The sequence below is a fragment of the Styela clava genome, chromosome 12, assembly GCF_964204865.1.
Source record: "Styela clava chromosome 12, kaStyClav1.hap1.2, whole genome shotgun sequence".
NCBI classification, from domain to species: Eukaryota; Metazoa; Chordata; class Ascidiacea; order Stolidobranchia; family Styelidae; genus Styela; species Styela clava.
In genome coordinates, this window is record NC_135261.1 from 16,537,618 (window position 1) to 16,565,140 (window position 27,523).

The 27,523-nt window shown below is 33.8% G+C and overlaps 3 protein-coding genes across 3 annotated transcripts in view; all 3 read right to left on the minus strand.

Moving 5' to 3' along the window:
* LOC120329198 (tyrosine-protein phosphatase non-receptor type 14-like) overlaps positions 1–5,420 on the minus strand; it is a 37,572-nt gene extending 32,152 nt beyond the window's left edge. The window contains exons 1-4 of the mRNA XM_039395737.2: positions 5,168–5,420; positions 4,024–4,131; positions 3,176–3,345; positions 224–321 (exon numbers count right to left, since the gene is read on the minus strand). Coding sequence (XP_039251671.2) covers positions 224–321; positions 3,176–3,345; positions 4,024–4,131; positions 5,168–5,260 — 469 coding nt within the window. The 5' untranslated portion in view covers positions 5,261–5,420. The remainder of the gene's footprint in view (positions 1–223; positions 322–3,175; positions 3,346–4,023; positions 4,132–5,167) is intronic.
* A 3,441-nt stretch (positions 5,421–8,861) lies between these two features.
* On the minus strand, positions 8,862–18,946 carry LOC120330341 (uncharacterized). The gene is made up of 12 exons (XM_039397250.2): positions 18,695–18,946; positions 18,042–18,149; positions 17,173–17,375; positions 16,763–16,951; positions 15,808–15,923; positions 15,334–15,458; positions 14,925–15,009; positions 14,172–14,594; positions 13,557–13,831; positions 11,498–11,907; positions 9,833–10,454; positions 8,862–9,312 (listed from the first exon to the last, which is right to left on the minus strand). Exons 1-12 carry the CDS (start codon positions 18,917–18,919, stop codon positions 8,968–8,970), a joined length of 3,126 nt encoding a protein of 1,041 aa, XP_039253184.2. The 5' UTR covers positions 18,920–18,946; the 3' UTR covers positions 8,862–8,967.
* A 3,038-nt stretch (positions 18,947–21,984) lies between these two features.
* On the minus strand, positions 21,985–27,458 carry LOC120330264 (uncharacterized). Its single transcript, XM_039397140.2, has 5 exons — positions 27,308–27,458; positions 26,190–26,424; positions 25,464–25,620; positions 24,585–24,753; positions 21,985–22,670 (listed from the first exon to the last, which is right to left on the minus strand). Exons 1-5 carry the CDS (start codon positions 27,428–27,430, stop codon positions 22,386–22,388), a joined length of 969 nt encoding a protein of 322 aa, XP_039253074.2. The 5' UTR covers positions 27,431–27,458; the 3' UTR covers positions 21,985–22,385.
* Between the last annotated feature and the right edge of the window lie 65 nt (positions 27,459–27,523).

Genomic DNA, 27,523 nt, shown 5'->3' on the forward strand with positions numbered 1-27,523 from the left:
TCAATTTAGAATACATATTCTACGTTTGAAAATATTATTCCCGAATGTATTCAGAATAGTAAATTATTCAATTTTAGTCATCTATGATTAAATATTATAGCAAAGTACAGGACTTACAAATCTTAGTTTTGCATGACATTTTACGAATGACGAAAGACACGATTCCCCCAAAGAATGTGTAATACAAACAATCGTTATAAAAACATGACATATTGCATTGTACCTTGTAACATATAGCTCGCTAGTTCAATAGCCTCTTGTGGACTTCTGGGTAAACAACCATCAATTACGTTATTCTTCAGTTGTAAGTAGAACAAATACCTATAAAAATAAAGCACTTTATAAATATCCAATACTTATATTGAAGGAATAGAGCACGGGAGCTTAAACTATTAGGCATGATGGTGTCGTAGTAAGAGCGCAGGATCTAATTATGTTGGCATCCCAAGTTATATGCCCAAAATGTGAATAATAAAATATATGATATGCGAAATTTAGGGTGTCCCCAAAATTCACATACTATATTATGTTAAAATAATGGTGCTCCAGTGTGTGTACCATTATGGAAGTAACTAATTTTCTTTGCCTAAGTACTTTACATCAAGCTGTGTAAAGGGACTGAAACCTATGGCAGGGAGTATATATGCACTTGGCTAACACAGACAGTCCCGAACTCGTAATAGAACTAAAATAAGGAAAATCGGAATAAAATCATGGCCTAACCTGGTACACACACTATGGAAGTACCGTTAATTCTACTAATAGGTTAATAATAATGTCAAATATCAAATCCTCATTAAATAATACATTCGCTCAAAACATTATTCTGGTTATAGTGACAATTCAATCATTAAACTGTAATAACTATCAAAAATTAGGTATGCTAAATTAAAAAGTTGATTTCCATATTATTTTAAAACTGAATTTAATTCTTACTAACACTTTAAATGAAATTAATATTCTAAATATTTAAAAAATTTCATCATTGTATAATGAATCATTTCCATAACATTCCTTAAATAGTTTATATTGTGATAATATGTTATTGTATAATTATATTATTCAGAATCATTACATTCTATAAATAAAAATATGGTCGTTAGAAATTAATTCAGCCGATTGATTTGTGATGAGTGTTGAAATAATTTAATAACAATTTTTTAGTAATGTAACATTGATACTTGGCTCTGAACAATTTTCGAAATTCTTTTTATAGGAAATGAATTCACAAAATAGTGTTAAATAGTTAATACTTCAACAAATAAAAATCTTTCTGGAACTAAATGATTAAATGGTTTAGAAAAAACTATTTACCAAAGCAAAGCATGTGTGGGTGTTGAAAAGATCATTGTTTTCAAGGTAACACTTATGATGTCAAAACTAAAAAAGTCTAATTATTTTGGATTATATGGTAAAATTCAAGACAAATTTGATTGAATAAGGTATATAATCAGGATTTCAACACAAATTCAGGTCCTTTTTGCCCTTTTATTTCATTAAAAATGTGAATGAGAGAAAAAAATCAAATATTAAGAATTTGACATATTAAGCTTTTTCCTCATGCTCTATATATATTTCCTTTTAGTAATGAAAAAATAAGAAAAAGAAGATTTAGTTATTACGTATTACATATTGTATAAATCTTCTACAAATAAAATGAACCAATATTATAGAATTCTAGCTTTGTGAGTTACCATGTAAAAGAACAAGTTTTCTATTCAAGCATGAATAAACAATTCTTTCAATATATGATGCGGAATGTAATATGATTCGTTGTAGGTAACAAGAGATAAAAATTCCTCAAGTGAACTCTTTTGACCTACAGACAATTGTCCCCCAGGGCTTTCACATTTTATCTTTGTTTGAGATGGGCTTGTAAATAGAATATTTGTGACATTAACAAAACAGACTAGATATAAAACAAGACTATAAAAGTATGTACAAATAAAAAGTCAGTCAACAAATTTAGCTCTATACATTGTACTATATTGTACAGCCTTCAGTTTGGATTCAGACCTGAATTTCGTACATAACAATATTTTAGGCCTTACAGTGTTAGGCCGACAAAGCAAGCAAATTACGCACAACAATATACAATACCGAAATTAAAATCAATTAAATCAATTGGCCCAAATATGCAATAATTGGTATTCAAGTGGTAGTTAAGTGAGGATTTTTATTATGATAGTCCATACTGGGACACATAAATCAATGATAGACAAAATCTAATATTAAATCCTCAAATGTATTCAAAATCATGTCACGTTAACAGAGAAATCAGTACAATTTTTTTTGATATAATGTATTTATATGCCTTTAGCTCCAAGCAAGGCTCTGCACAACAGGGACTGCTAGGTAGGAGAATTTATAGTTTGGAAAGAACTACTCTATTTAGTACACGCCGGGTGAGGCGAAGGGCACATAATTTATCTCGAATTCATCAAAATTAAATATGGTAATGCAGAATAGTTAAAATGAACATTATTTTAATTTAGGAGGTAGTCTCAGAAGTAGAATGAATTTTCATGCTTATAATCATACATATCGTATTAGTATATTTAAATTTATTTTTAAAAGCAGACAATAACCACATCAAATGCAACCAATTATGAATGGAAACAAATAAGCTATGCAGTTCGTGTTGGACATTCCTATCATCAAAATTTAGAATTTTATTTTCCTGAAAGAATTTCTGAATTTCATGAATTTCTAATGTTCATGTGTATATGTAGAGTTCAGTGTAATATATAAATATATTTACAATTTTTTATATCTTTCACAGAGGTTTCACAATTTTGTTTAGACGAGACTCAAAATAAAATATTTGAAGAAAAACTATTTACATAATAACTTGCTTATCACCAATATCTGTTTAGCTGCATTTTTCTATTTGATTACCTAAGTAAAATACCTCTTAGTAAGACAAAATTTGATAACTGAATTCATTGTTTTCAGTAAATGTTTCTTATGCACTAAAAACATAAATCTAGAAAATCTGAAATCAAAAATAAACATGAAATAGCTGCAGAGAAATGATATATCTTGAAATTCCTTATCATCAAACAATTCTACCAAAAAATTAAAACGATAAATTCTCAAATTTCATTAATAAAAACATCATTTACATATAATTGAAGTCAAATTGAATTCACCCAAAACAAAAATATAAAATTACCTTGTTATTTCTTGTTGCAATAATTCAAGATTAGCAACATAATACATTACTCCAAAATAAAGAGTAGGATCATGTGCATTCTTGTCCACTTGCTTCTTTAAAGGCTTATCAAGTTCCACCCATCTCACTGCCATTTGTTTATTGCAATATTTCAACCCAAAATATTGCACCTAAAAACAAAACAATCGATATTTCAAAACAAACTGTAATAACTGATGTATATGGAATTTATTTGTATTAGGTTACAAATTTTTAGATTTCTGAGATATCTGTTAAGATAAAAGCACACACACATACAAAATATAGGATCTAAACATGTATTATTCTAATGAGGTATAATCGCAGGTTAAAAACTATTATTTGAAATGAGAAAAACAACTCCAGCTATGCGAATGAAATGCAAGCTTGAAGCGCTTGAACTCATAATCTGCACCAAATTGATGTTCGGAAATAAATACATATACATACCGGTAATACATAAATAATAAATACATCATACAGCAATGTCAAATTATAAATTTTATTATTGGTTCTTATGTTCTTATGACATGGTGACACGGTTAACACGCTGCCCAAAAATTTGATATAAAGCTCTGAATCAGGATAATGTCATTTTCTAATGGTCCTAAATAAATTAGCAGAGCAGTATAACAATGGATACAAGTTTGCCTTTACTTTAAACATTGTTGAATAGGCTGTAATAGCATTCAGAAAATAAAAAGCTCCACGAGAAAGTGGAAAATAGCAAAATAATACCTTGGTATTATATTGAAAAGCATAATTTTAATATACCATATTATTACAATTTGGAATTAAATTATACATATGACACATAGAATAATACAAACCTCCTTTAAATCTAATTTATTTGCAACTGCATGCAAACAATCATTTCCTGTATTTTCGACAGTCAGTGTACATTCCATTATTGTATTATCCAATAACTGCACACGAACCTAAAATAAGAAGTATGTTTATCTATATGAGAAATTCACAATTGGCCGTAGATCCTAGCTTTGGTATTATCCTGTTATTACATCACCACTAACTATCTGTTCTATTCGTGCATCATAGGCTCGGTGGGAAGGAGGCGAGGAGCATCTTGCTAAGCGTTAGGAATACGCTCACCACTGCACTTCTTATTACCGGTACCCTGCATGAGTTTGAAGATTCGAATCCTATGCGGGAATAGTTATGTGCAAGAGGATTGTCGAACTCCTCGCCACCGTAAGGTGGTTCACGTAACCGCTGGACGGTTACAGCTTACTCCACCCTCAAGTCTATGCCTCCGAAAACAAATACCTGGTTAACTAATCCCATACCCAACAGCGACTGGTAACAGGAGGAGAGGCCGTGGTTCGCCATCTGATTAAGCTGTTTTATCGACTTTCCTCTCCGCCGGGATAAATATGGAAATCCTATCCCATCCAAGTTTGGTGAGTAAGGTATTGAGTAACATAAGATAAACATAGAAGGGTAGGTAGGGTTAAGCGGAACCAAAGCAAATTAGTGACTTTTTCTGTATAATTTATTTCTATTTAGAAAGGTAATTTTATATTTAGAAATAATTTTCCCCAATCCATCCTGACATATAAATGTGCAAATACATTGAAAGATGCAAAATTGTTGGTGACAATTACAGATAATATAATGCAGAAAAATTTTGAAAAAAATGTGGACAAAATATCCAGTAAATCACGCTTATGAGTGAAGGCAAATTTGGTGAATTTGGTAAATTTCATGTTCTTTTTTATATTGATATGAAACATGTCATTAATAAAAGATAAATTTTTCAAATCATTGCAAAAAAATAATATTTGTGCATGCAACAACTCTCTTGATTTACATAGAATAGTTATCTTCAAATTTTGCCGCAGCATCCTTGCATCATATGCATAAAGATCAATGATAAGAGTTGGTACCGCAGAAACCCAATCTATGGCACAGTAAAAGGTTACAAAAAAATGTTATAAAAATTACTGCAGCACTCACCAAGAAAGAATTTTTATGTGAGAGTATATATCTCCCTTTTCTGCTGAGTTTAATTCCAAAAGGCATGACTGAATTTAGTGCCTTTTCGAGCATCTGAAGAATTTTCCAACTTGATCCTTTACTACGTTTCCCAAAGAGTGTCAGACATTACAAAAAATTAACATTTCATTATATCCCAGACTTATTACCCAATAAATTTTATCACTAACGTCAAACCTATAAGCTTGTGATTTGAAACAAATAAAGTCTGAAAGTAAACCACAAGCAGACAGAGGAATTTTAGACATTTCATTGTTTGCAAACAATGTGCAAAATGAAAGACCAATGACTTTGTTTGATTTAAGTTTTATGAACAAGTAATTTAAGATGTGAATAAACCAATGCAGCATTTATTAGATATAATCTGGAAAACAGAGCTGTCTGATTGTCTCGTACATACATGGGGAACCAATGTTGAAAGTCATATAATAGGGGCGTGTCCATATGTACAGTGTAAAACCTCAACATTAATAGGATAGATTAAATCCAAGCATCATTTGCTCTGGATTGGTTGATTCATCTTGTATATCTACTACAACATCAACCCTGCTGTTTATAAGGCATCGCAAAGGACTTTTTTCGAGAGAGCTATTAAAATGCTACCTTGCAATTTTTACCTTTGCAGAACAAAACCATTTTTTCTACTAACCATATTATGTAGTCATACCAGTCAATATGAAACATTCCAAAATAGTTCCAGTTAGTAAAAAACAGCCAAAATTAAAGATTTGTATACTGTGATACTAATTACTAATTCAGGAATAGATATATATAAAGTTATAAAAGTCATTTGAATGGACTCCTCCACAGAGGAATATTGTGCTCCCATATAAACTAAGGGTTTTATTTTCTATACAACTGTACAACAATGGCATATTAACATTTACTGATTTATCTTTTTTTTCAAATCATTATATTTCAGTATTCAGTGGTAGAAATTTAATTTTTCTCTTATTCAGAAAATATTTAAATTGGTCAACTTTTTCTGTTTCATCTTCTACCATTAAGGAAAGCTATGCTGATGATCTTTTACATTTCAAAATGGACATAATTCTAATTTTCAATAACACGGTAGAAAAACACTGAAAACTTATTTTCTTGTACAACTATAACCAGATAACTATCGATCTACTGATGTCAATACTTCATCAATATCTATGCTTTTATTAAAAAATTTCTTGGGTGAAGTTTTGGTCCACTTGTGACATGTTTTTACATAAAAAGACAGAAAGCGCGACAAGTAAGGATAAGTTTATTTATACATCTTTAAAACCATGGACAGATAAATGCTCAAAAAATAATAATCAAAAAGTAGTTCAGTAGTTATGAAGTTATTGTATCACTATACAGCTATAACTGTATAACATTCTGACATTTGGCAATTGAATGGCTGAACGGTGGCCACAGTTGTTCATATATTTAGTGTTATTTCATGATGGTATTATAATATTAAACAGTAACATTGAAAATCATCAAAGATCTAAAGATATCTTGCCACTATCTGATTTTCAAGACTATACAGCCAGACAGCTATACCTGCTGACCTGTATACGATATTCATGTTTTCAAATCTTTGGCAATGTAACTACTGTCTGACTATATAACTGATATAATCTTTAATATCTTGATCACGTTTTGTATTCTTGTTTCTTATCTTTCAACAATAAATCGATTGTGAAATAGGTTGAAGATATATCCAATTCCGCACTTTGTATTTTTAATCGCTCTTTAGTTACCGTATCGCTGTATCACCTGTCAGATTGGGTAATAAATAGCGTTTTCAATTCCACATTTAAACCAGATCACAAATCTCACCCGAAATAAACCACAAATATGTCTAAATTACCTACTGATATACAAACCAGCTTTAAGTCGTTCAGTTGTTAAGCGCAGCCCAGCTTAAACTCACTAAACCGCGATTTCTGAATTCTCGTACCCATCGTTTGTGATACATAACCTTATTTTGCGTATCTATGACACAGCATGCGGAATCGATGTTACATGTCCGCCTACAGATCGAGTCCCACCCGCTGGTATACACGGTCCAGTCTAAACCACAAGGCAATACAACTATAAACACATTGACGTAACGTTTTTGTGACCAGTCCAATCACTTAATGAGTGTTGTTGATCTCATTAAGGTAAAGAAACTGCTCGGATCAACGAGACCTACTATATATCTCAATTGTACTGTTTCCATTTCGAAAATTGGTTACTGTACGAATTGCAATAAATCAATAGCCCTTGTGCTCGTGCAGCGGTCACCGAACCTTGAATGATAACGATAGACTCCAGTTTAATTCTAGAATGTACTTACGGCCGCACCGCTGATTGCAATTCGTGGTAACGCAATTTCAAATGCAAACAAGTCTCTGTACAACCAGCGATTGACCCGTTAGGAGTTACTATATTTGGGAGGATCAGAATCTTTCGGGATAGGCACTGCTTACCCAATTCATTACATCCCGGGTGATAAGATTAAAAAGTAATTTGAACCTGGCTCAAACCTGCGATAACAACATAATTAACTATATATTATCCTGTTGAGAGTTGTTTCTTCGCGTGGATAACATCGATTCATTTCAATTCAAAACAATTCATTATAACCGTTCACTGACATATTAGGTGCAAATAACCTTTATACTGTACAATTTATTTAAAAATGATTGGTCCATCGCAAATTTATCTCCCGTGACGTTTATTTCAAGGATATCACGAACTGTATTGGTAAAAATCAATTAAATATAAAAAAGTAATCGAAGTACTAGTATTGCTGATTATGAAAATTTGACAATGATTAGTTCAGAATCAATTTCCGGTCGAAATATATTGTTCACCATTTTACTGTAAGAGCGTCTATTCAATGTCATTCAACAAGTGCGAATTTTGGGGCAGAAATATAGCATATCTACATCTTTGGAAAGTAGTGACGATTTGAATCAATAATATTTCCGGTCGTGTTGTATACACTCTCTGATAGTACACTCGTATTACGTCGTTCGGAACTGATAGAGCAAGTAGCTCCTGATCGAAGTTGATGCTGTTTTCCCCTGTGATATCTCAAGTAGAGGTTGCACACCGAACACTGGAAGTTTTGTCACATAAATCACATTTAACAACGAAATCGGTTTTACTAAAATACTTTCATACACCCGATATAGGCTGCATATTTTATGCAGAAGAGCGGCCATGAAACTATCACAATACGTGAATAATTTCGAGCAATAGCGGGATAGGATCACGCGAAATTGCTTGAAACCATTGGGACGTAGAAAGCTTAAATTAAAGTTATTACGTCAAACGCCACGCTGCGGTTAATTTTACCCGATTAGGGTTAAAGGTTTTCCCCGAAATTCCCAACCTTGATCATGAACAATTTTAAACAACGTATAAATGTCTACAAAACGTATGCTCCAAATTTTACTAACTATACTAGTATTCGGAATAACGAAAATATCAGGGTCTCCAGTGTTAAATCTCTAATTTACTTTAGATCCTTTTCCCTATGGAAATGCGTTTTGCACCGGATTATTATCCTAACGTGAAAAGCTATTTATTTCTTTCTATATTTCACAATTACCCCGAGAGGAAAATACCGAAAATCAGCTTCACCCCTGCAACTGCATTATTTCAGTTTTCGACATCAATATTTTTGTTTGCACATGGTTTTATATTTGCATCATAAAAACACATACGAAAATGTCGAATCGTTATATTAAACGAATAAAGCATACGCAATTTGAAACATTAAAACAAAGATATCAACTCTTATGCAGTTTCAATACAACTCTCTGTTGTTTCTGCGGGTGTTTCGAATCGGTGTTAAACAAGTCTGTGTTGTGTTTACGTATTGTCAGTCCAGTCGAGGGTGAAGGCAGAAAATTTCTTCTGGTCTTCGTAGAAGGTTGAATCTGTTCACAAATTTGCTTCAAAGCATTGATTGATCTTCGAGGTTTCTGAAGACGTTTATAGAGAAGTCTGCTCGATTCTCCGCTGTCTTGTCCAGGATTTGGAGACGTGTAATCTCGAGTTGGTGATCGCGGATTAGTGTAGTCAACGTCGTACATTCTACTAGTTTGTGAACTTTTTTGCTTCCATCCATGTTCCTGAAAATAAAGCAAAACAATACGGCGCTGATTAGTCGACATGGATTCGAAGGTCTGAGTCTCGGGGAAAATGATCACATGTTAGAAGATTACTGAATAAAATACTTTCACAGCTCAAAGTTACCGCTGCCCGCCCACAGCTTTCTCTTTATTCATGAAACTGTAACAATTGGCTGACTCGATGTTCGAATTCCCTCAATTAAGCATGTAGGTCGTGATTGATCACATGACTAACCCCGTGTCGGAAGATACACTTCAGTCGTATTATACAAGGGCCGTGGTAGGGTTGTTAGGTAGTGTCAATCATTTTTAGTAAGGAAATGACAGATACAACGTTTTGGATGTTGGAAAAATTCTTGATTAGTTATGTATTTTTAGTCAGGCTATTAGTTTTATACATTATAACTAATTCGACATAATGAACTGAAAGGTATGTAACAGTGTCTTTCGGAAGAAATTTCGCCTAATTAACGAAGAAAAAATTGTTATTCATCTATAAAAATGGGAAAATTAGACGTACCAGCTTCATTTGGTATTCTGGATGATCGGTGGGAAGGTATCCATATCCGATCGGATTTTTAGCATACAGCAGTCGAGAGGAACCTTTCTCTTTTCGGATGTAAGCACCATGTCCATAATCCCCTCGTCGTACTTTATAACTCAAAAGTTCCTGTGGATTCATACAACGTTCAAACGCTTCCTGGTATTTTGTTGGGAGCTGTCCGGCATCTGCGGGATTCGGATGATCATTTTGCGGCAAATCAGCAAATTTTTTCACCATAGTTTTTTCTTGGGGCCTGCACCATTCTCCAGCACCGATACCTTTTAATTTCCGAGAGAATGGTCGGACTTGAATTCTCCTACCATAGCGATCGTGAGTGGGCGATGTAGAAACAACTTTATCTGTTGGTTCCGAATGTTCGCGAATCTTATTGGATGAAAGATACTTTACAGGCGAAGCACATTTGACAGAAATTTTACATGGAAGCTTAGTTCTTGCTACGTGTATCGACGGAGTTGTAGGCTGGCAGTGGGTTGCAGTTAACTGGTGATTTGTTGTGGTAACAACAATGCGCTGTGACTTGTTATTCTCGGAGGTTTTCTGTTGAACATTTTCTGATGGCTGCTGACTACCTGTTGAACTATGTACAAAAATAATAACTTTATATTTGACTACTATTAAAAGTAGTGATATGAAATGCAAAACCTGCGGTTGAGATACGCGGTTGTCTTTGCTCATTGTTAATTTATTTCGAAGTTTCTCGTTTTCTCGAAAGAAAGCTTGAGAGCAACCCCTTTAATTTTTGGGAGTCATTCTCATTTTTCAGGATGAGCAATACATATTTTTAATTTCTTACATCTTAGACGTTGTAGTATGTTTGGGTCGTGAAATGAGTACCAAATACCAGGATCATGCAATTGCCCACAAAATGGTCACATCGAGTGGCTAACGTCGCATTGATCTTTTTTTTAAGAACTTTGAAATATATGAACTGTGGTGCAATAGACGAAAACATTTGAAATCAATCAAACAAGAAGTTATTACATAAAGAATTGCGATTCATTGGTAATATACATTTTGCACAGCCCAATAACCGTTTGCGGAGGAGGCTATTCAGGTAAGGACTGGAGTCGAGACTGTGGATTTGAGAAAGTTTGTTTTGACTCCGACTTCAGTTCCGAGCTCTGAGAAAATCACATTTTGACAACAAAAGAACCTAAACAAGCCTTTATTGATAGCCTCTTAAGAACTCAGTAAATTTAATGCTTTTTGAGCTTCTGTAGAAAAGTTTTTTTTTATTTATAACTAATGGAAGTCTAATATTTCAACTTCTACTACAGTAAAGACATGGCAAACTCGACGGCTTCGATTGGGGCCCCATATCCATCCCCAAATTTAACTGCATGAGCTACGAATAGAGTAGCGCTATGGACTAACAAAAAATCCTGTAACAATACAAGAGAGCGATGCTCAAATATATGAACACGACTTGGTACGGACATGAGAATTTCAAACCAATTGGTCAAGTGGTGAATGTGAAAAGCAATTTTTTCGCAACAAAAAGAGAAATAAAATACCAACATGATGATCAACAAAGACAAAATAATAAAACGATTCATAGGTCTATTTCGTATTTAAAAAGTGAGTGGTAATTCAGATACATAGCATGGAAGTAATACTCACGGCTTATCTTTATTTTGATGTGTTTGAGAATTCGATCTCTTTTGTTTTAATATTGTACCAGTGTCACGACGTTCTTTACCTTTGCCGCACTTCGCCTGTCTCGGAGATGTGGATTTGGCTTTAACTTTACCGCCAGAAGACAGACCGCATTCTGTTACACTGTCTTTGTTTTTATCCGGAAGATTTACAAACGTCATTGTTTCGGGTGATTTTTTAACAGACTTTGATAATGGGGATTTGGATTTTTTGTTTTCTGGTGACAACGGCTTCAGCTTGCCTTTGTTTGATTGCCCTGAAATATGTTTGTTGTTTTTCTTGTCGGCATCTTGTTTGAATTTTACAATATCTGTGAACTTTTCTTTGATCCCGGTTTTTGCGCTTTTTGATTTTCCCTTCAAACCTATTGTTTTCTGAAAGAAAGTTATATTTAAATAAATATAAAAAAATAATTGTAACATATTTGACAAATTTGAACTACTTTTGACGGTACTCCAATAGTATGTGTACCAGGTTAGAGTTGGGCCATAATTTTAGTCCGATTTTCCTCATTTTAGTTCTATTACGAGTACGGGGACAGTTTGTTTCAGCTAAGTGAATATCCCCCTGCCCATAGGTTCCAGTCCCTTTACACAACTTGATGTAAAATAGGCGAAAAAAAATAGTTATTCCATGTACACTTACTTCTGGAGCACCCCTTTGACGATCCTTTTACGTATCACAGGCGTTGGAATGGTGGGGTATGGGTTAAGTTAAGTAATATTCATGGTCACGTTTATTTTTATTTTTTCATTTAATAAAAATTCACTTACAAAACTATGAGTTATGTCGGGAAGGGAAGCCAAAGATGAATATGAAGTAGCGACGACCACAGAAAAATTCCATATTTATGCTGTAGGAAAGGGGTCGGCAACCTTTTGTCGCTCGCGGGCCAAAATTAAGGTTGCAAGTCATTGGCGGGCCGCACATATTTTCAGAAAGTTGAAAAACCGAACGGATGATACTTTTTATAATAAAAATCAAGCAGTTATACATCTCTCGAATAGAATATAGATTTATTTCCTCATTGCATCTCATAAAATTATATTTGAATATTTTCAGCGCCATTGAACCCTTTGCACTTAGCATCAACTTTTCTGCGTTTTGTTGCCATTTGCTTAATTATAATTAAATTATATGCTCATTAAACGAGTAATTGTGAATTATATAATTGTTAGGTTATAATATAATTTAGTCTAGAGAATATATTTGTCAAAACGGATGTTTTGTTACTATAATTTAGTGAAGCGTCGCGGGCCGGATTATAGTGCTCCGCGGGCAGGATCCGGCGGGCCGTAGATAGGGCTGGGCATTTCGAATCGAATAGTAAATTATTCGAATCGGTTCAGAGCTAAATTTCGAATCGCCGCTATCTTGTTTTCATCTTTCCGCTAATGGTCGAGGTGAATTCCCCAATTTTTTTTTCATCAGAGTCATATTTATTTAACAAAATTCTAACATGTGACTATTTTCCGTAGTGAGTTATTGATAAAACGTGTTTGTTATTCTGTGTGAACGCTCAGTAATCTATCTGGGGGATTTATTCTATGTCTTCAGTAATTCATTTGTTGAGAGGATCAATTACTATAATGAAGTCGCTTCAAATTATATATTTTCATGTATTCGAGATTCGATTCGATTCAAAAAAATTATTCGATTCGATTCTGAAATCACAAGGTATTCGAAAATGCCCAGCCCTAGCCGTAGGTTGCCGACCCCTGCTGTAGGAGAAGAAAGTCAATAATACTGCATAAATATTCAGCTATAAGATCTCGCAAGGTCCAAACGCCAAACTAGGAATTTCAATGCCCAAATCTATGAGAGGCTGGGCACAGCAATTACTTTATTCTCTCTTATAACCTTATTTTTTCATGTAGAAATCGGGCACTGACTTCAGCCAAATAGAAAAAAAACTGCACCAGTTGTCATATGAAGTAGGCCTACTGTCATCGCATTTCATATAAAGGCAATCAAACGATTTATAGATACCCTTGATGTTTAATACCCATGAGTTGAAAGATACCTGATTTACTCTTTGAAATTCTGTATATGTTTTCGAATTCAATTCTACAACTTGATCTATTCTGATGTTTATGACATTCGGAGATGCGGTCTCTCGCGCAGTTGATGTTTTCCCGGAGGTCATTACAGCAGCCGGGCTATTACAATCACCTCTACTCGACATCCAAGCTCTCTGATGGTAAGAATAATCATCCATTTTTCGCCTTTGCATCGGCACCGGAATGGGCTTGACTGGTTCTTTTTGTAATGGTGGTTGTAGTGTCGTGACCGTGATACCTATACGAAGGTAGCCAGTAAATGTTCTGTACTCTTTTAATCATTTTATTGTTTGTTTCCACTGCTCCTGAGTATCGGTATATGGTCCTGTACCGGTACCGTTTCTGTGTGTTTCTTTTGTGTGTTTTTATTTTTTTACCACGGCATAGTTAAAAAAACATTATTCATCTATCAAGTGTATTGATAGGATGGGGATTTTGAAACCCACGACATCATATAGTTTCTGAACTTTACCCACAAATTCAGGTGGTACTGAAAAAAATGGTTGCTCCACAAAGAAAACACTTGACCGTTTAATTGAGGATTCACTATCAATATATTCCCAAAAAAATATTCTTACCTCCAATTGGTGTAGGTTTATTCGCTGTTGATTCACTTTTTTGGACATTTGCTTTAGTTTCAACAGTGATTAAGTTATCTGGTTGTATTCCGACGATCTTCCTTTGCATTTGCGGACGATGGACGCTTTCTTCTGTCGGGGAATTATACTTTGGAACATGTATTGACCCTAACTCCGATGGTGGGAAGTATTTCGTGGTTTCTGTTTGCTTTGGAACAAGATCGATAATATCTTTCGCTACATTTGAAGATTCTTTATTTTCCGGGCGACCAGGCATATTCTCGGAATCAGACATTGTCCATTCTTTACATAAACTTTTGCTTTTATCAGTGATGTTCTGAAGTTTGTTCGCTTTTGCCATCCTACTGGGCTTCATTTTGTTGCATAAATACTGGGATACGTTTTTGGGATCGTCAAACTGAGCTGAAATTAATGTAAGATAAGGTTATTTATATCCACCCCAATACAGCGGTTCTCAGCGGTCTTGGTTGATTTATTTGGTGAAACGAATATTGATAGCAAGCCAGGAGAAATCAATTCCACTAAATCGTTCAAGAATAGAGTAGAATGGTGTTGGGAAGGGCCTAGGAATTTATGTCTTGAAACTGGCCCCTCAGATCTTTCTTAAAAATTAAAAATAAAATTCATTATAATTGGGAAATGTATATTGTTTGAGGACAGTGTGCTCTGATTTGTGTTCAATGAGAGGGAACTTATTCTAACTATGAAAAAAATTTGTGGTATATTGCTTACATTCATATTCATCTTTATCGCCTTTCGTCATGTCACCAATGGCAGTAAATTTCTGATGACTAATGTGTGGATTGGGCGAAGGAATCTGAAATGATATAAAAAAAAAAAACGATCAAATAAAAAAGTACCTTGTTATCAAACATCAGTCAAATGCTCTGTGTCCGAATTAGCCAAAATGTTTGGAAACTGAAGATCGTTTTAAATAAGACCATAATTTAAATTACCCGATAAAGAAGTAATTTTTACGTTTCAAAGTAATTTCACACAAACTTCGAAGAAGGTTTTATAAAAACAAATGACACACAAGAAAGGAGAGTTTCTATATAAACGTCGGTCCCACTTCTCAGAAACCGATCTGGCGATGCTCAAGCAAAACCACTGCAATATTTTTTGATACTTGAAGAAATACCTGTAAAGCAACAGAATTGTCCGGATGTTGAAATTTTGTTACCCATGGATGACATAATACTTCGTCAATTGACAATCTCTTCTGTGGTTTAATTCTTAACAATCCACGGATAAGTTCCTTGCATTCTAAATATAAAGGAATCTAGAATAAATGGTCTCAAATCGAGACTAACGAAGGTGACAGAATTAACAAACATGCGGCCCCCGAATAAATTTTTTGTGGATTGCAAATTGAGTTGACAGAATTAGTCCTCTTATGTTTTTTTGCATGTCGCCCATAGGCCTTACCGTATCGGCACCGATACACAACCCCGCGTGACCATTCTGGTTCAATTAAGTTGGGCTGAATGAACCTTTTTAACGGGCTTTCATTACTAATAAAATTGTATGCGGAAGAAAAGTAAATTATCTTATGTATGTGCGAAATTTTGTGTACATTTCAGTAGGCTACTATATGAAATATCACTTTTCTCACCTGTTGATAAATGATTTTTGAAGTATACAGGTTTTTTCATGGCTGTTAAAACGGCCTTTGCATCCGATTCTTTGAATGGTAGTCCTCCGTTTACCATCGCGAATAGTACGACGCCTCTTGAAAAAATTTCAAACTTATAGCCATTGATTGAGATAGAATATATATAAGATATGTCCTAGTGTTAGCAGGAGAGATGAATTTGATTTCTGCTGGAGACCTATATCCCATTTAGAGTAACCTAGTTTTTTAGTAAACGAGTTTTTTTTCATCGTCAATAATAAGCAAACTTTATATATCTTACAACTAAATACTCCAATTGGTTGAAATCTGTCACAATGTTAATCAAGTTGCCAAATACAGATGTGCAAGTAATTCTTCAATATTTATTGTACAATCAATGCATCGCTAAGCCGATGTTATGATCATTAGCCCAACTGAGCATTGATATAAGCAATATATGACAAATGCACGAAGGGAAATGACGACAGCCGTGGTTATGATGCATACGTTGAATTCCTTGAAGTCTTACTTTGTTCAGTATTTTTGAATTCCAATTGCTACAAATTGTATTACCTTATGCCATGTGTGTTTATTTTACCGTGTGTGTTTCACTGTTGTTGGTGAGAGAGTCAGTGTTTTACATTTTTTACATTTTTATCACAAGAAGTTATGCTCGTCTCCCAAGTAACTCCACATTATGTTAGTTCTTGTTTTGCTTTACGCCATGTTTATGAATAAATAATTCTAAATGGACTGGTGCAAAAAAAAAGGTAGTTCCATCACAACTTATACATTCATACATAAAGATTATCTGTAACATCGGTAAATTCATGAACGACTTGAAACTCTAGAATCTAGATCCAAAGAATGAAACATCGGCATACTAAATTCAAAATTGACATAAAAATCTCATTAAAAATAAATAAATGTAATAAATAAAGTAAACATTTCTCACAAACTCCAAAGGTCTGCCATTTTCCCATCGTACTTCTGTTGGCGAAGTATTTCCGGTGAGGCATAAGCGTAACTTCCGCAATGTGTTTTTAATAAATCTAACTTGTCACTTGTATCGATGGCAAATCCAAAATCACTTAATCGTATGGATGTTCCATTAGTTAATAACAAATTTTCACATTTGAGATCTCTAGAAAGTAAAATATGGATTACTTTAGGACCTTCAGGTGACTCAAAATATTCACTCGACTTGAGTAGATCTGGAAGTAGCTTTTTTAGAAGCTAGAAACAGCTATCGTCGTCTCATCAAGAGTGGGTGAGCCTCGGCAACATTTATCTTACATCGTCACATAAATTCATCTTCAATTATGCCACATTATATATTATTTTATTATATTGCACTATAAAGACCTGTGTGCGATTCCTCTTCGATGGATAAAGCGCAATCCTGCTGATATTTCAGTAAACATCGATCTTGCAATGTTCTCTGGAACGCAGTGAGGTGAATTCTTAGCACAACATCGGTTTATATACGTCAGCAAATCCCCAGCGGTAGCAAATTCCAGGACTAAATACACTCTTTTGACTGTTGCAAATATATCGTATAGTTGAAGCTGAAAAAAATCTTCCGCTTCAATTTAAAACTGACTTATTTTGAATCACCGTCTGCCACGAAATTAAGCATGATATTTGGGAAATTACAGTGTTTTTAATGTTGAGTAAAACACAAAGCTAGGATGCGTAAAACATGTAACCTCTCTAGTGAAACAAGATACTGTTTTATGACGAATATTGAATTCTAGATTCGTTGCACAGCAGAGCAGTTTACAACGGAGGTGCAAACAGGCTCTCACTTTAGACGCCCGAGAAGACAAGGGATCAGATCGACTCCACAAGGAGGCAAGTTGAAATAACGAAATCAAAAGCATTAATTCAGACTTGATTGTGGGGGACAAACTGAATTCAAATCAATGCCCGATTCCAAATCTAACTCGCAAACTAAGTGTGAAAATTCTATATTATGAGGTTCTATATTATTCCCCAAAATTTACGTAGGATATAGTTTTGGAGCCGTAACTTGCTTTATAAGACCAGGCAACCACAGAAAGGCCAAATCGTTAATGGTAAAATCACAATAATGTCACTCACGTTATAATGGAGAAATTGGAAGTATATTTGGTTATTATAAGATCGTGCCAGGCGACACGAAAACATTTCATAAGAAAAATCGTCCAAAAATTGTTGATATTCGAAAGATAAAAAATATATTTACAGCTTACCACATTCATATGTTTGTAACATCGATTCATAGTTGCGATTTCTCTTGGCAAAAATTTCGATATATAAACTTTCGGCGCAGAATCGGCACAAATTATTTTGATTGCGACCTGTATTGAAACGATAATATAAAAATGAATTAAAATTAGATAGTGAATAAATCCATTTCGCTGCAAATTTGTTTAATGAGAAATTAGAATTCAATGTGGAAGAGATTCGCTGGGAAAAATCAAGACGGGATTATGCGATAAACATGAGAACACGCGCTCGCTCACCAGCAAAAGGTAAATCGAGGCAATAAAAGCAGCAACGACCATTAGAATGTACATATTTATGGTAGTGTCAGAACAAGACTAAATTGCACGAACATGTTTTGCACGCCTCCTAATAAATATAAATACAGGAATAATGATAACTAAAAAAGAGACCCAATCTCGATGGCAGCGATATGATTTGTACGCTACATTTACTGTTGAGTTAGTAAATACAGTAAAATAGGAACGAAAACACTTTGAAACAGGAATTATAAAGATTTCGAATGCAGTTGCTTCCGTCTTAAAAACGCACTATGCTTGAGCGGGCGATCACATCCCCAGTCAGGACGGATGATTGGTTGAGTGTAAATGTAGAATAATTACTCCGACATAACATTCACCTTCAAGTCTTTCTGACCTGGTTGTGCCGCATTCCAAAGTTTTGCGTTGGAGTTGACCCTAGCTTGAGTTGCATGACCTAAGTACACCTTAGCATATGCTCCTTGGCCTAAAAATTTTCCAGTAAGAATATATCCATGACGGCGACATTCTGCCGCTTCTAATTTCAGATCAATATTTATATTTGAATCGGCTAATATGCTAGAAGCCGCACTAATATCCGGCATACCGTCCCTCAACTTGTTAGAGTGCAAACACACAAAATAAAAAGAATTAATATATTGGCATTGCAAACACCTGATTTTATTGAGTTGTGACGTCATAATAGTATTTAAAACTAGTGAAATTAGCATTCTGTAAGAAGCCGAGTTGGATGGATAGTTCATTTTGAAAATTTTATAGTACACACAAATTGAAAGTTCTGGAGACCGGAAAAGAAGAAAGTTTAAAACATGAGAACCAGCACACACTCAAAAAAAAACACAAACCTTGTTAAATGTATGTTTAAATAGAATAAAAAAAGCGTAAAATAGCAAATGTAATGAACTTTCGGTCTGTTTTACTATTGAAATACCTATGCTAATAATTCAATCTGATACAAAGATAACGAGTGTGACAAAGATTGGTCAAAAGCCATGAAAAACTACACTGATTGGGCATTGGTGAAAAGGCGATTAAGTGGTTTGAGATACATACAAACCTAAATTAAAACTATGCTGGAAAATTCTGTGCACGAACACTCATAAAAACAATTATCAGGAAAAACTTCCATCACACGTGAACAGGTTTTGTATTCGTAAAACAGTATGCACACAGAACAAAAACAAAAATACGCAATTAAATTAAGATTACCATATTTTCTCTTTCTATTTATGGTCTCCAAAGACCATAGCTGTGACATTAAATTTATTGATTTTACATTTGGGGCCTACATTTAAAACCATCCCGGCTGTCTTCATTGACCATATTGTCATCGAGAGTTCATGCGCTGTCTGGCTAAATATCGGTTTCAGTTTGAAAAGTAGAAAGGAATTTTCGTTAACGTTAAGCACCCTTTTGACGTACGGGGTTTACACGTAACAAATTGTACCAATTATCTGCTAACATTGTTAGCGGAAAACAACGAAACAAACAAAACCACGCATTCACCTTCAGTAGATGGGCTAACGGTACGCAACACAGCAACAACAGTATCGAGAACATGACGATTGCTATTGTTCTTGTATTATGCTGACTGACTGAACGCCAAATCGGACTTTTGGTCGGGACGCCGGGACAAAACGTTAAAGAGTGGGACTGTCCCGCCCAAAACGCGATGTATGGTACGCCTACATTAATTGGATGTTCAAAACCGTTGCAAATTGGCATGGTCATATCATGTTACCTTAAAAACTGTTTAAGCATATATAGTACCAAAGGGATTGTATGAATTTTTGTTTATTATTTGAGTAAGATTGGCAAAACCGGTAATTGCTTTTTCATTATTTGCTGAAGGTTGAATTTGAATTCCATACTCTTCTTCATAATTCTTAATTATTATGTTTCGATTCTGGTATGTTGCCTTACTACCCTTCCCACTTTTACATCGTCAGTAGTCTCCTTGTCGGTATTTCTTCAGCGCTGGTTCATTGTATCATTTTAGTCCTCCTGCATCGTCGAAAACGCGACCACACCCGATGATTGCAAACGCGTGATCAATGACATGTTAGTCAATGTCATGAATAGAACAATGAAGTTTTTAACAAAAATACTACTATTTGGTATTTGAATTAATTTGAGTGTTGTAAGTCATCTGAGTTTGATCTGTACCGAGAGGTTATATTGTGCATTGCGCAAGTTGCAGTTTTTAGCTTAGCATCTCCTTTGATCTGGTATTGTAGATTGCGACTGACGACAATATATATGCCAATTTTGAAATTAGCTAACGCAAGTTCGATTTTTCGATGGTGGTTTTTATTCTAGTATATTAGTAATTATGGTAGTTTGTTTACCTAAATATGCTATGAACTGCGCTGATACGTCTTTTTATCAGGTCGTGGCGTAAGGTGAACGTTGATTTGATTGAAAGACTGTTTGTAAATAAATCGTGAATTCGGTGCTATTAGAATATGGAAACGGGTAAAATCTTTGAATCGTCACCAATTTAAAAAAAAAGAAACCAAAAAGTCACAGTTGAAAAATCAATCATGACATGTTGACATCCATCATGCAATTACTTTACACAGGTCAAAACAAAATAGATTCCGAAAAAACCAAATAGCTTGTCTTCAAAATTTACACGGCTTAAATACGTCTCACATCTCTTCGTTCGCCATTTTGCAGAATCAGGAAAGGCACGAGTTCGAGATATGGCAGTCAACCACGACGAAGGATCATGTAAACACACACAGTCGCCACCTGCGAATTAATAGACATTTTTACTAGATCGAAGTGGTAACGTTTCCTGCGGAAAATTAACTGCTTGAGAATGTAAACACAACTCCTGTTAATCGGCGCCTCCTTGATATGTGATGCCGTATGTAAACACATCAACTGACTTCCAATTTCAGTTTCAAAAGCTGAACAAGCAGTCCAGCCCATTAACGATCTTCTTCAGTTTAGTCGTACAGATGCTGGTTTCGAAATATTGGTTAGGGCTTGCTAGCAAATGTTTTTATAGTAACAGAAAATAAGACTGAAGTAGCGACAAACCCATGTAGCCTGCGCGATTGTAATGGAACAAGGAGCTAATGTGGTTGTAAAAATTTACGTTTCGCGGATGCCTTGACAAATCATGCCATTGCGAATCATACACATCCGGTGTCATGGTAACGAACTTTTACCTATTGTTGCACCTGTCATTAGATATACATGCATTCTGTTGAATCACTTTGAATGCTGATACTTTCTCAAATATGACATTCATTTTAGATAATCGAAATCAATATCGAGCGATTTTACTACAGTTTCAATTATATGTACACATATATTTATCAAAATTACTGACCAGAATCGCTTGTCATTTTGATATAAACATGAATATATGCAACCACCATTTTTTCGGTATCCATTAACAGTACCGGTATGTATGCGCAAATTACAAACATGTTACATACTGGCGTCGTAATAATAATAGGTGGATTACTAAAAAATGTGATTCATGGTTTCAAAATGTTATAGAATTTGGCATAAATCATTATATAGTTGCATTCTTGACGATTGTAGGGGTAAAACATTAATTGCATTGATTGGAAACCTCAAAATAAAGCGTTTTCGAACATAATTAATTTCGAATTGAAGCCCACAGCTCTCAACCACCACGCCCACTATTACAATCGACAAACTCAAATGCTATTTACTTTATACATAGTTGTTAATGAATATAAAGAAGCACAGTTAGATAGAAAAAAGCACTATTGGAACTATAAGTAATAAAAAGTAAAATAGTAAAAATGAAGAAAGGATGTTGGTGACCGCATACACTTGCGGGACAGTGGCCAAAGTTTTATTATTGTTGCAATATTTACGGCGGATGAATATATTCGGGGAACGCAAAAATATTTAAAACAAAAAATGGCAATTCAATTGCTTCGCGTTTCACGACCAATAATTGAATATTTCGTGGAAATGACTGCAGTTTTACATCCGAACCTAGCAATTTCTTGATGTTTCTTTGCATTTCCTCGACTTCAAGGCTCAAGTTTCAAATTCAAACTATTTTTTGGCCGATGAAGTGTCCGAAAACGGCGGAAATCCCACAAAACGTCTACTTTGAGACATTTTAGTATTTCTGCTTGGAATGCCAGAATTGAAACTAATTGAATCGGTCATTGATGAGACTTTGCCTAGCTCGGGTTCATAATCTACCGGATAATCGGCTTGCGTGGTTTGTTTGAATATCGTCGGCATTGCTGAAGTGTCCGGACTGCTGGGAGCTTCCACTTTTGCGACCCCTCTCCCATCTTCCGATGATTTATTTCGTTCTTCTTTATTTTGTACCTAAAATGGGTAAAAATTGAGTAATATAGTCGAAATAAATACCTGCAATACCCTATGCGGCCTGTGGATTACATTTCAATTTCAAATTTTTATTGGGGATATGCTTTTTGCGAAAAGCTGATGCAAGTGGCCATGTACATGTTCCATTAGTTGGTTAATATGTAGAGAAATGTGCGTGATAATGTTCTTTTAAAACTGTACACATAAACAAATTTATGTTTGTTTTATATTTGAATTTATAATTAAAATTGCTGTGAGTGCTGTTATAAATAGCCTTATTCTTGGTCGCTGAGAAACAAAGTAATTGCAATCTGGATATGGTTGATTATTACTGAGTACGTATTATAATGTGATTTTATTATTATTTCCAAATTTTTTAAGTGATTTTTCATAATCTTAAGTATTCATTAGCTTGAAATAGACAATTTTGTTAGGTGTTAAATTGAACTAACTAGAAAATTTTGTTATACAACGATGTATATATATATAAAAGAAATGAATAAGTTTGAAAAGCGGCGAGATTTTTTAATAATATAGAAAATGTTTGGGTTCAGCCAGTTTTTTCTATTGTATTCATATATGACATTTATACTACATCAAAGTATCATATTTTGGCGTCAAAATGGCCGACGCATTTATGCTCATTCAACCGTGAAATTATTACATCAAACGTTACAATATGTCTGTATTCTTCAATTAATAGGAACATAATTGAGATTTATTATTTGATGGTAAATTAATGTACTTCATCAAATAAAATTTAATGGATACCCAACACACTTCCATATGCACTGCTATAAAAATTTGTAAAATATACAAATTATAGCTATTTATCTGAAACTTCTAACCTATCAAAAATTGTAATTATTAACTATCACTAGATCATGAGCCGATGCTTTTCAAATCTATTTTCAGGTCTGAATGAACATATACCTCTGATTGAATAAAACGCGCTATTGCGGCTATTTTGTCTATTTTGTCACGTATTTTTAAACAGCACACTCAAAGCTCCTTAGAGATAATTAAGTCGGTAAAATTAGATTGGAATTAGACAATTCTATCGCAAATTAACGTGAATAACACACACTAATGACAAAAGTTATCATACGGTCTTTCATCTTAAGGCTTTAATCTGGTGATTCAATACATTGCCAATGAAGTGAATCCATATGAGTTGCGAATCAGCTTTTTTAATTACATAAAAGAAGGCGTTTAATGTTCCAAATAGGAAGCGTTAAGTTATCTAATATTTACTCGATTTTTTGTTTAGTTCATTATTCTGTGATGAAAATGAACACTAACAGGCAATACTATTCACTTGCTGAAGCCGTAACGGCTGAATATATGTGTTTAAAGGCGAAGATGTACGTAGTTACAAATCGGATGACGCACACCTTGGTTGGTCCCCTGCTATTCCAAGTCTAATTTTTTCTTATTTTACATTTTTAATTAATATTTTAATTGGGTTTCCCTGCTACCAAATCAAAAAATATATTTAAAAGAATTATCTGGCTTTCAAAAAAATAAAAAATTGAAGCCGCCACTTAAAGATAGATACAATACGAAATGTTTATTCAATGAATGAAATATCTTGCATCGGATTTGAACTGGACTGTTAATACTAATAATAATAAAAATTTTGTGTAAATTTGTTGCAAAATAGGTAAATGCACAAACAATGTTAATTTCTATTCGTTCGTGTTTTAAATGAAGGTAATATTTACCGTCCGTTACAAAAGTCTAATCGTATATTTTTCAATATTTTAAATTTTGGGGATATATATTATTGATCATTGATTAAATATTGGGTTATCGGATTTATTTTTGTAATTCAATTTTCATAAAATATTTTTTTGTTTTCACTCATATATAAATCCTAACTAATACAAATTAAAATAATTTTCTGGAAATTACCTGTTTTTTCCATTTCATTCTCCTATTCTGATACCAGGTTTTAACTTGAAGTTGAGTTAAACCAAGAGCTTCTGCAAGTTCCATTCTATCAGGAGTCGAAAGATATTTTTGTTGTTTGAATCTTTCTTCTAAAGCCATAAGTTGCAGCTCGCTAAAAACGGTTCTGCTCCTAGAATCACAACGTACGATAAAATTTATATTGTGTTTTACTGTCTTATTTCTTTCAGAATTACGACCTGTTCTTTCACGTTTTCTGCAAGGAAGTTTGGAACATCCGGAAAATAGCGATAGATGTTATTCATATAAGATCAAAGTATAAAATTTGATAATCAGAGAAAATCTTGGTCATTGATGTTGATAGAATTATATAATAAAAAATAGTTCATGAACACACAATCCTTTATACATTTTGATAGTATTTCATATAATGTGCATTTTGACGCAGTAGGAAAATTAGGAAAGTGCTATTTCACTACGATGTTACAAAATGGGTTTACAGCAAGGAATATACCAACATTTCGAAATTAATTGCAAATTTACTAGTATTTTACTTGTAACTTTGACGCTTTAAAACTAATTACTAACTTTTGGTCTGTAAAACTATAGATACCAACTGAGATTTATTAGTAAAATTGTTAACTCTTCATTTTCTTCATTTATTTCTGTCAGTCTACGTAAACGTGAACGGTTATAACGTCGAGAATAACGACGGAATGATTTATATTAAACTTTCTCTCACTATATTTAATTGAGCTTAAACCAAATAGACCATTTTTCTACCGAATATTATCGTAGAATTTTATCATTATAAACACATCTATTATCCTAATGTGCAAATGTTGGAAACAAGATTCAAAAAATTGATGAATTTTATTATACCTTCTACATTTGCGGGATCCAACACTTCCAACATCTGACAGATTAAAAAATCTGTTTCTCATGTACATATTAAGATGAGGATGATCGTATGTACCATGCATAGGAAATGGGACGGAAAGAGGTGGTATAACACAATTGGCTGACATTAATTCTGCAGCTAAAGGAATAAAAAATAATGTATTTCATAGTGATTGATTCGGAAAATTTATTTAAAATTAATATTCGGTACTTTTATGAAAGATAAAATTCATTAAAACTATACTGAAAACTGTTTTTCACCAGTACCAACACGGTGCAACGAATGCGGTAGTTTAGGCCGGAAATAAGTTTCCGGCTCTTCAAAAACAAGGACAAAAATTCAGGTACCTATAGGGCCCAATCACTTTTGGCGAAGTCAGGGTTTAGGCGTGTAACCCTTCATGAAAAATTTGTAAAATTCCAAACAAACTAAGTTATGTTAATCTATTTATTAAAAGGAGAAATTAGCTTCCTAAAAGATTAAGCCATTCAAAGTGTCCCAATTATGAAGCGGCGACTATTGAACATAAATTTATAAACGTGAAATTTGAAATTGATATATCAGCACGTTAAAAAACAGTAAATTGATTGTTTTATACGCTTTAAAATAATTTAAATTTAATATAAAGTCGATTTGAATGTTGACGATCACACATTTAATACCCCGATGGCATAGAACTTGTAAATTGCATAGTTTTTCGCCCTCACCTCGGTTTAGAAGAAATCCGTTGTCGCCAGGTGGAAAATTCATCCCAATTTTAAAAAATGGATTGATTCTATTCGCACAGGGAATTGGGATATTTGCTGCAGAAGGATTAAATAAATCGGAAAACAAGAATCCCGGTCGCATACGATTCGTAGGTATGAAATTGTAAGGGTTATTATAGGGATTCTTTCTTCCGAGCTGAAAACGAGAATGAATATCTCCACATGATGTAAAATCCTGGAAAAAAAAATACAAAATAAAAATGGCGTTTGATTATTAATTTGAATTTTTGTGCACACAATTTATTTAATAAAAAATACAATCTTGGAAGTCAGCAACTGAGTAAATAATTTATAGTCCAATATCTGAACATAGGACACATCTGTAGCCCGGTGTATTTAGAATCGTCAATGAAAGACCAAGCATATCAGCGTATACTATAACATTTGATGTTGAATTTGTGAATATTTTACGAAACGGTAATTGAGTGTCATAAAGACATCAGGGACGTTTGCGAAATCAAATTAGTCCAGAGCGTAGATTTATTGTAGTATCAAAACTGATGAAAATATTACAATCAGCTCCCATTCCCGACACTTCATGTGTTAAGAAATTTTTTATTTTAGTTCTAAACCACGGAAAAATCATTTTTTTTCAACAAAGTCTTTGCTATACGCAAGCTTTTTTCATTAGACTTTCAAGTGCGATCAGTAAATGTTTTTTCTGCGGAAAATTTAACTTCTCCCAATCACGACTAACAGTCCGGGAAATTCTCCTCCGGGAAATTCAGAATTTTGACTCCCGATTTCGGAAAAATTGAAATTACAACTTCGGTGAAAACATGCCAAACTCCGAACCCCAACTACGACTCTTACTTCACAGCTACGATATGCTGGTTTGTTCATTCATTTATAAGGAAACTGAAATCACAAAACGGATATGTATAGGCTAAAGCAGAAGATGAAACTTTGTCAAATATCTAACCAGTGAATAAAAATATAAATGTAAACAGTCACAAACACTATAATAAGAAATGCGACATTTTGGAGCCACTGGTCTGAATATATAATCTTTATTATAACTACTAAATTATTATTTCAATAAATTAATTAATAAATACCTTGCTTCCCTTTTCCGGATTTTTCCGATTTTGTAAAATATCGTTTATCATAAAAGACCTTGCGCTATTATTACTGCTGAAATTGTTTGTTCGTCGAGTCATCTTGCTAGAAGATGATGCCATAACAAGTAATTTAATTAATATGTGTTTAAATCTTCAATGATGAAAAAATAATTATGTTGCATGTTTAATATAAAAAGGGGGGATAATTATGAT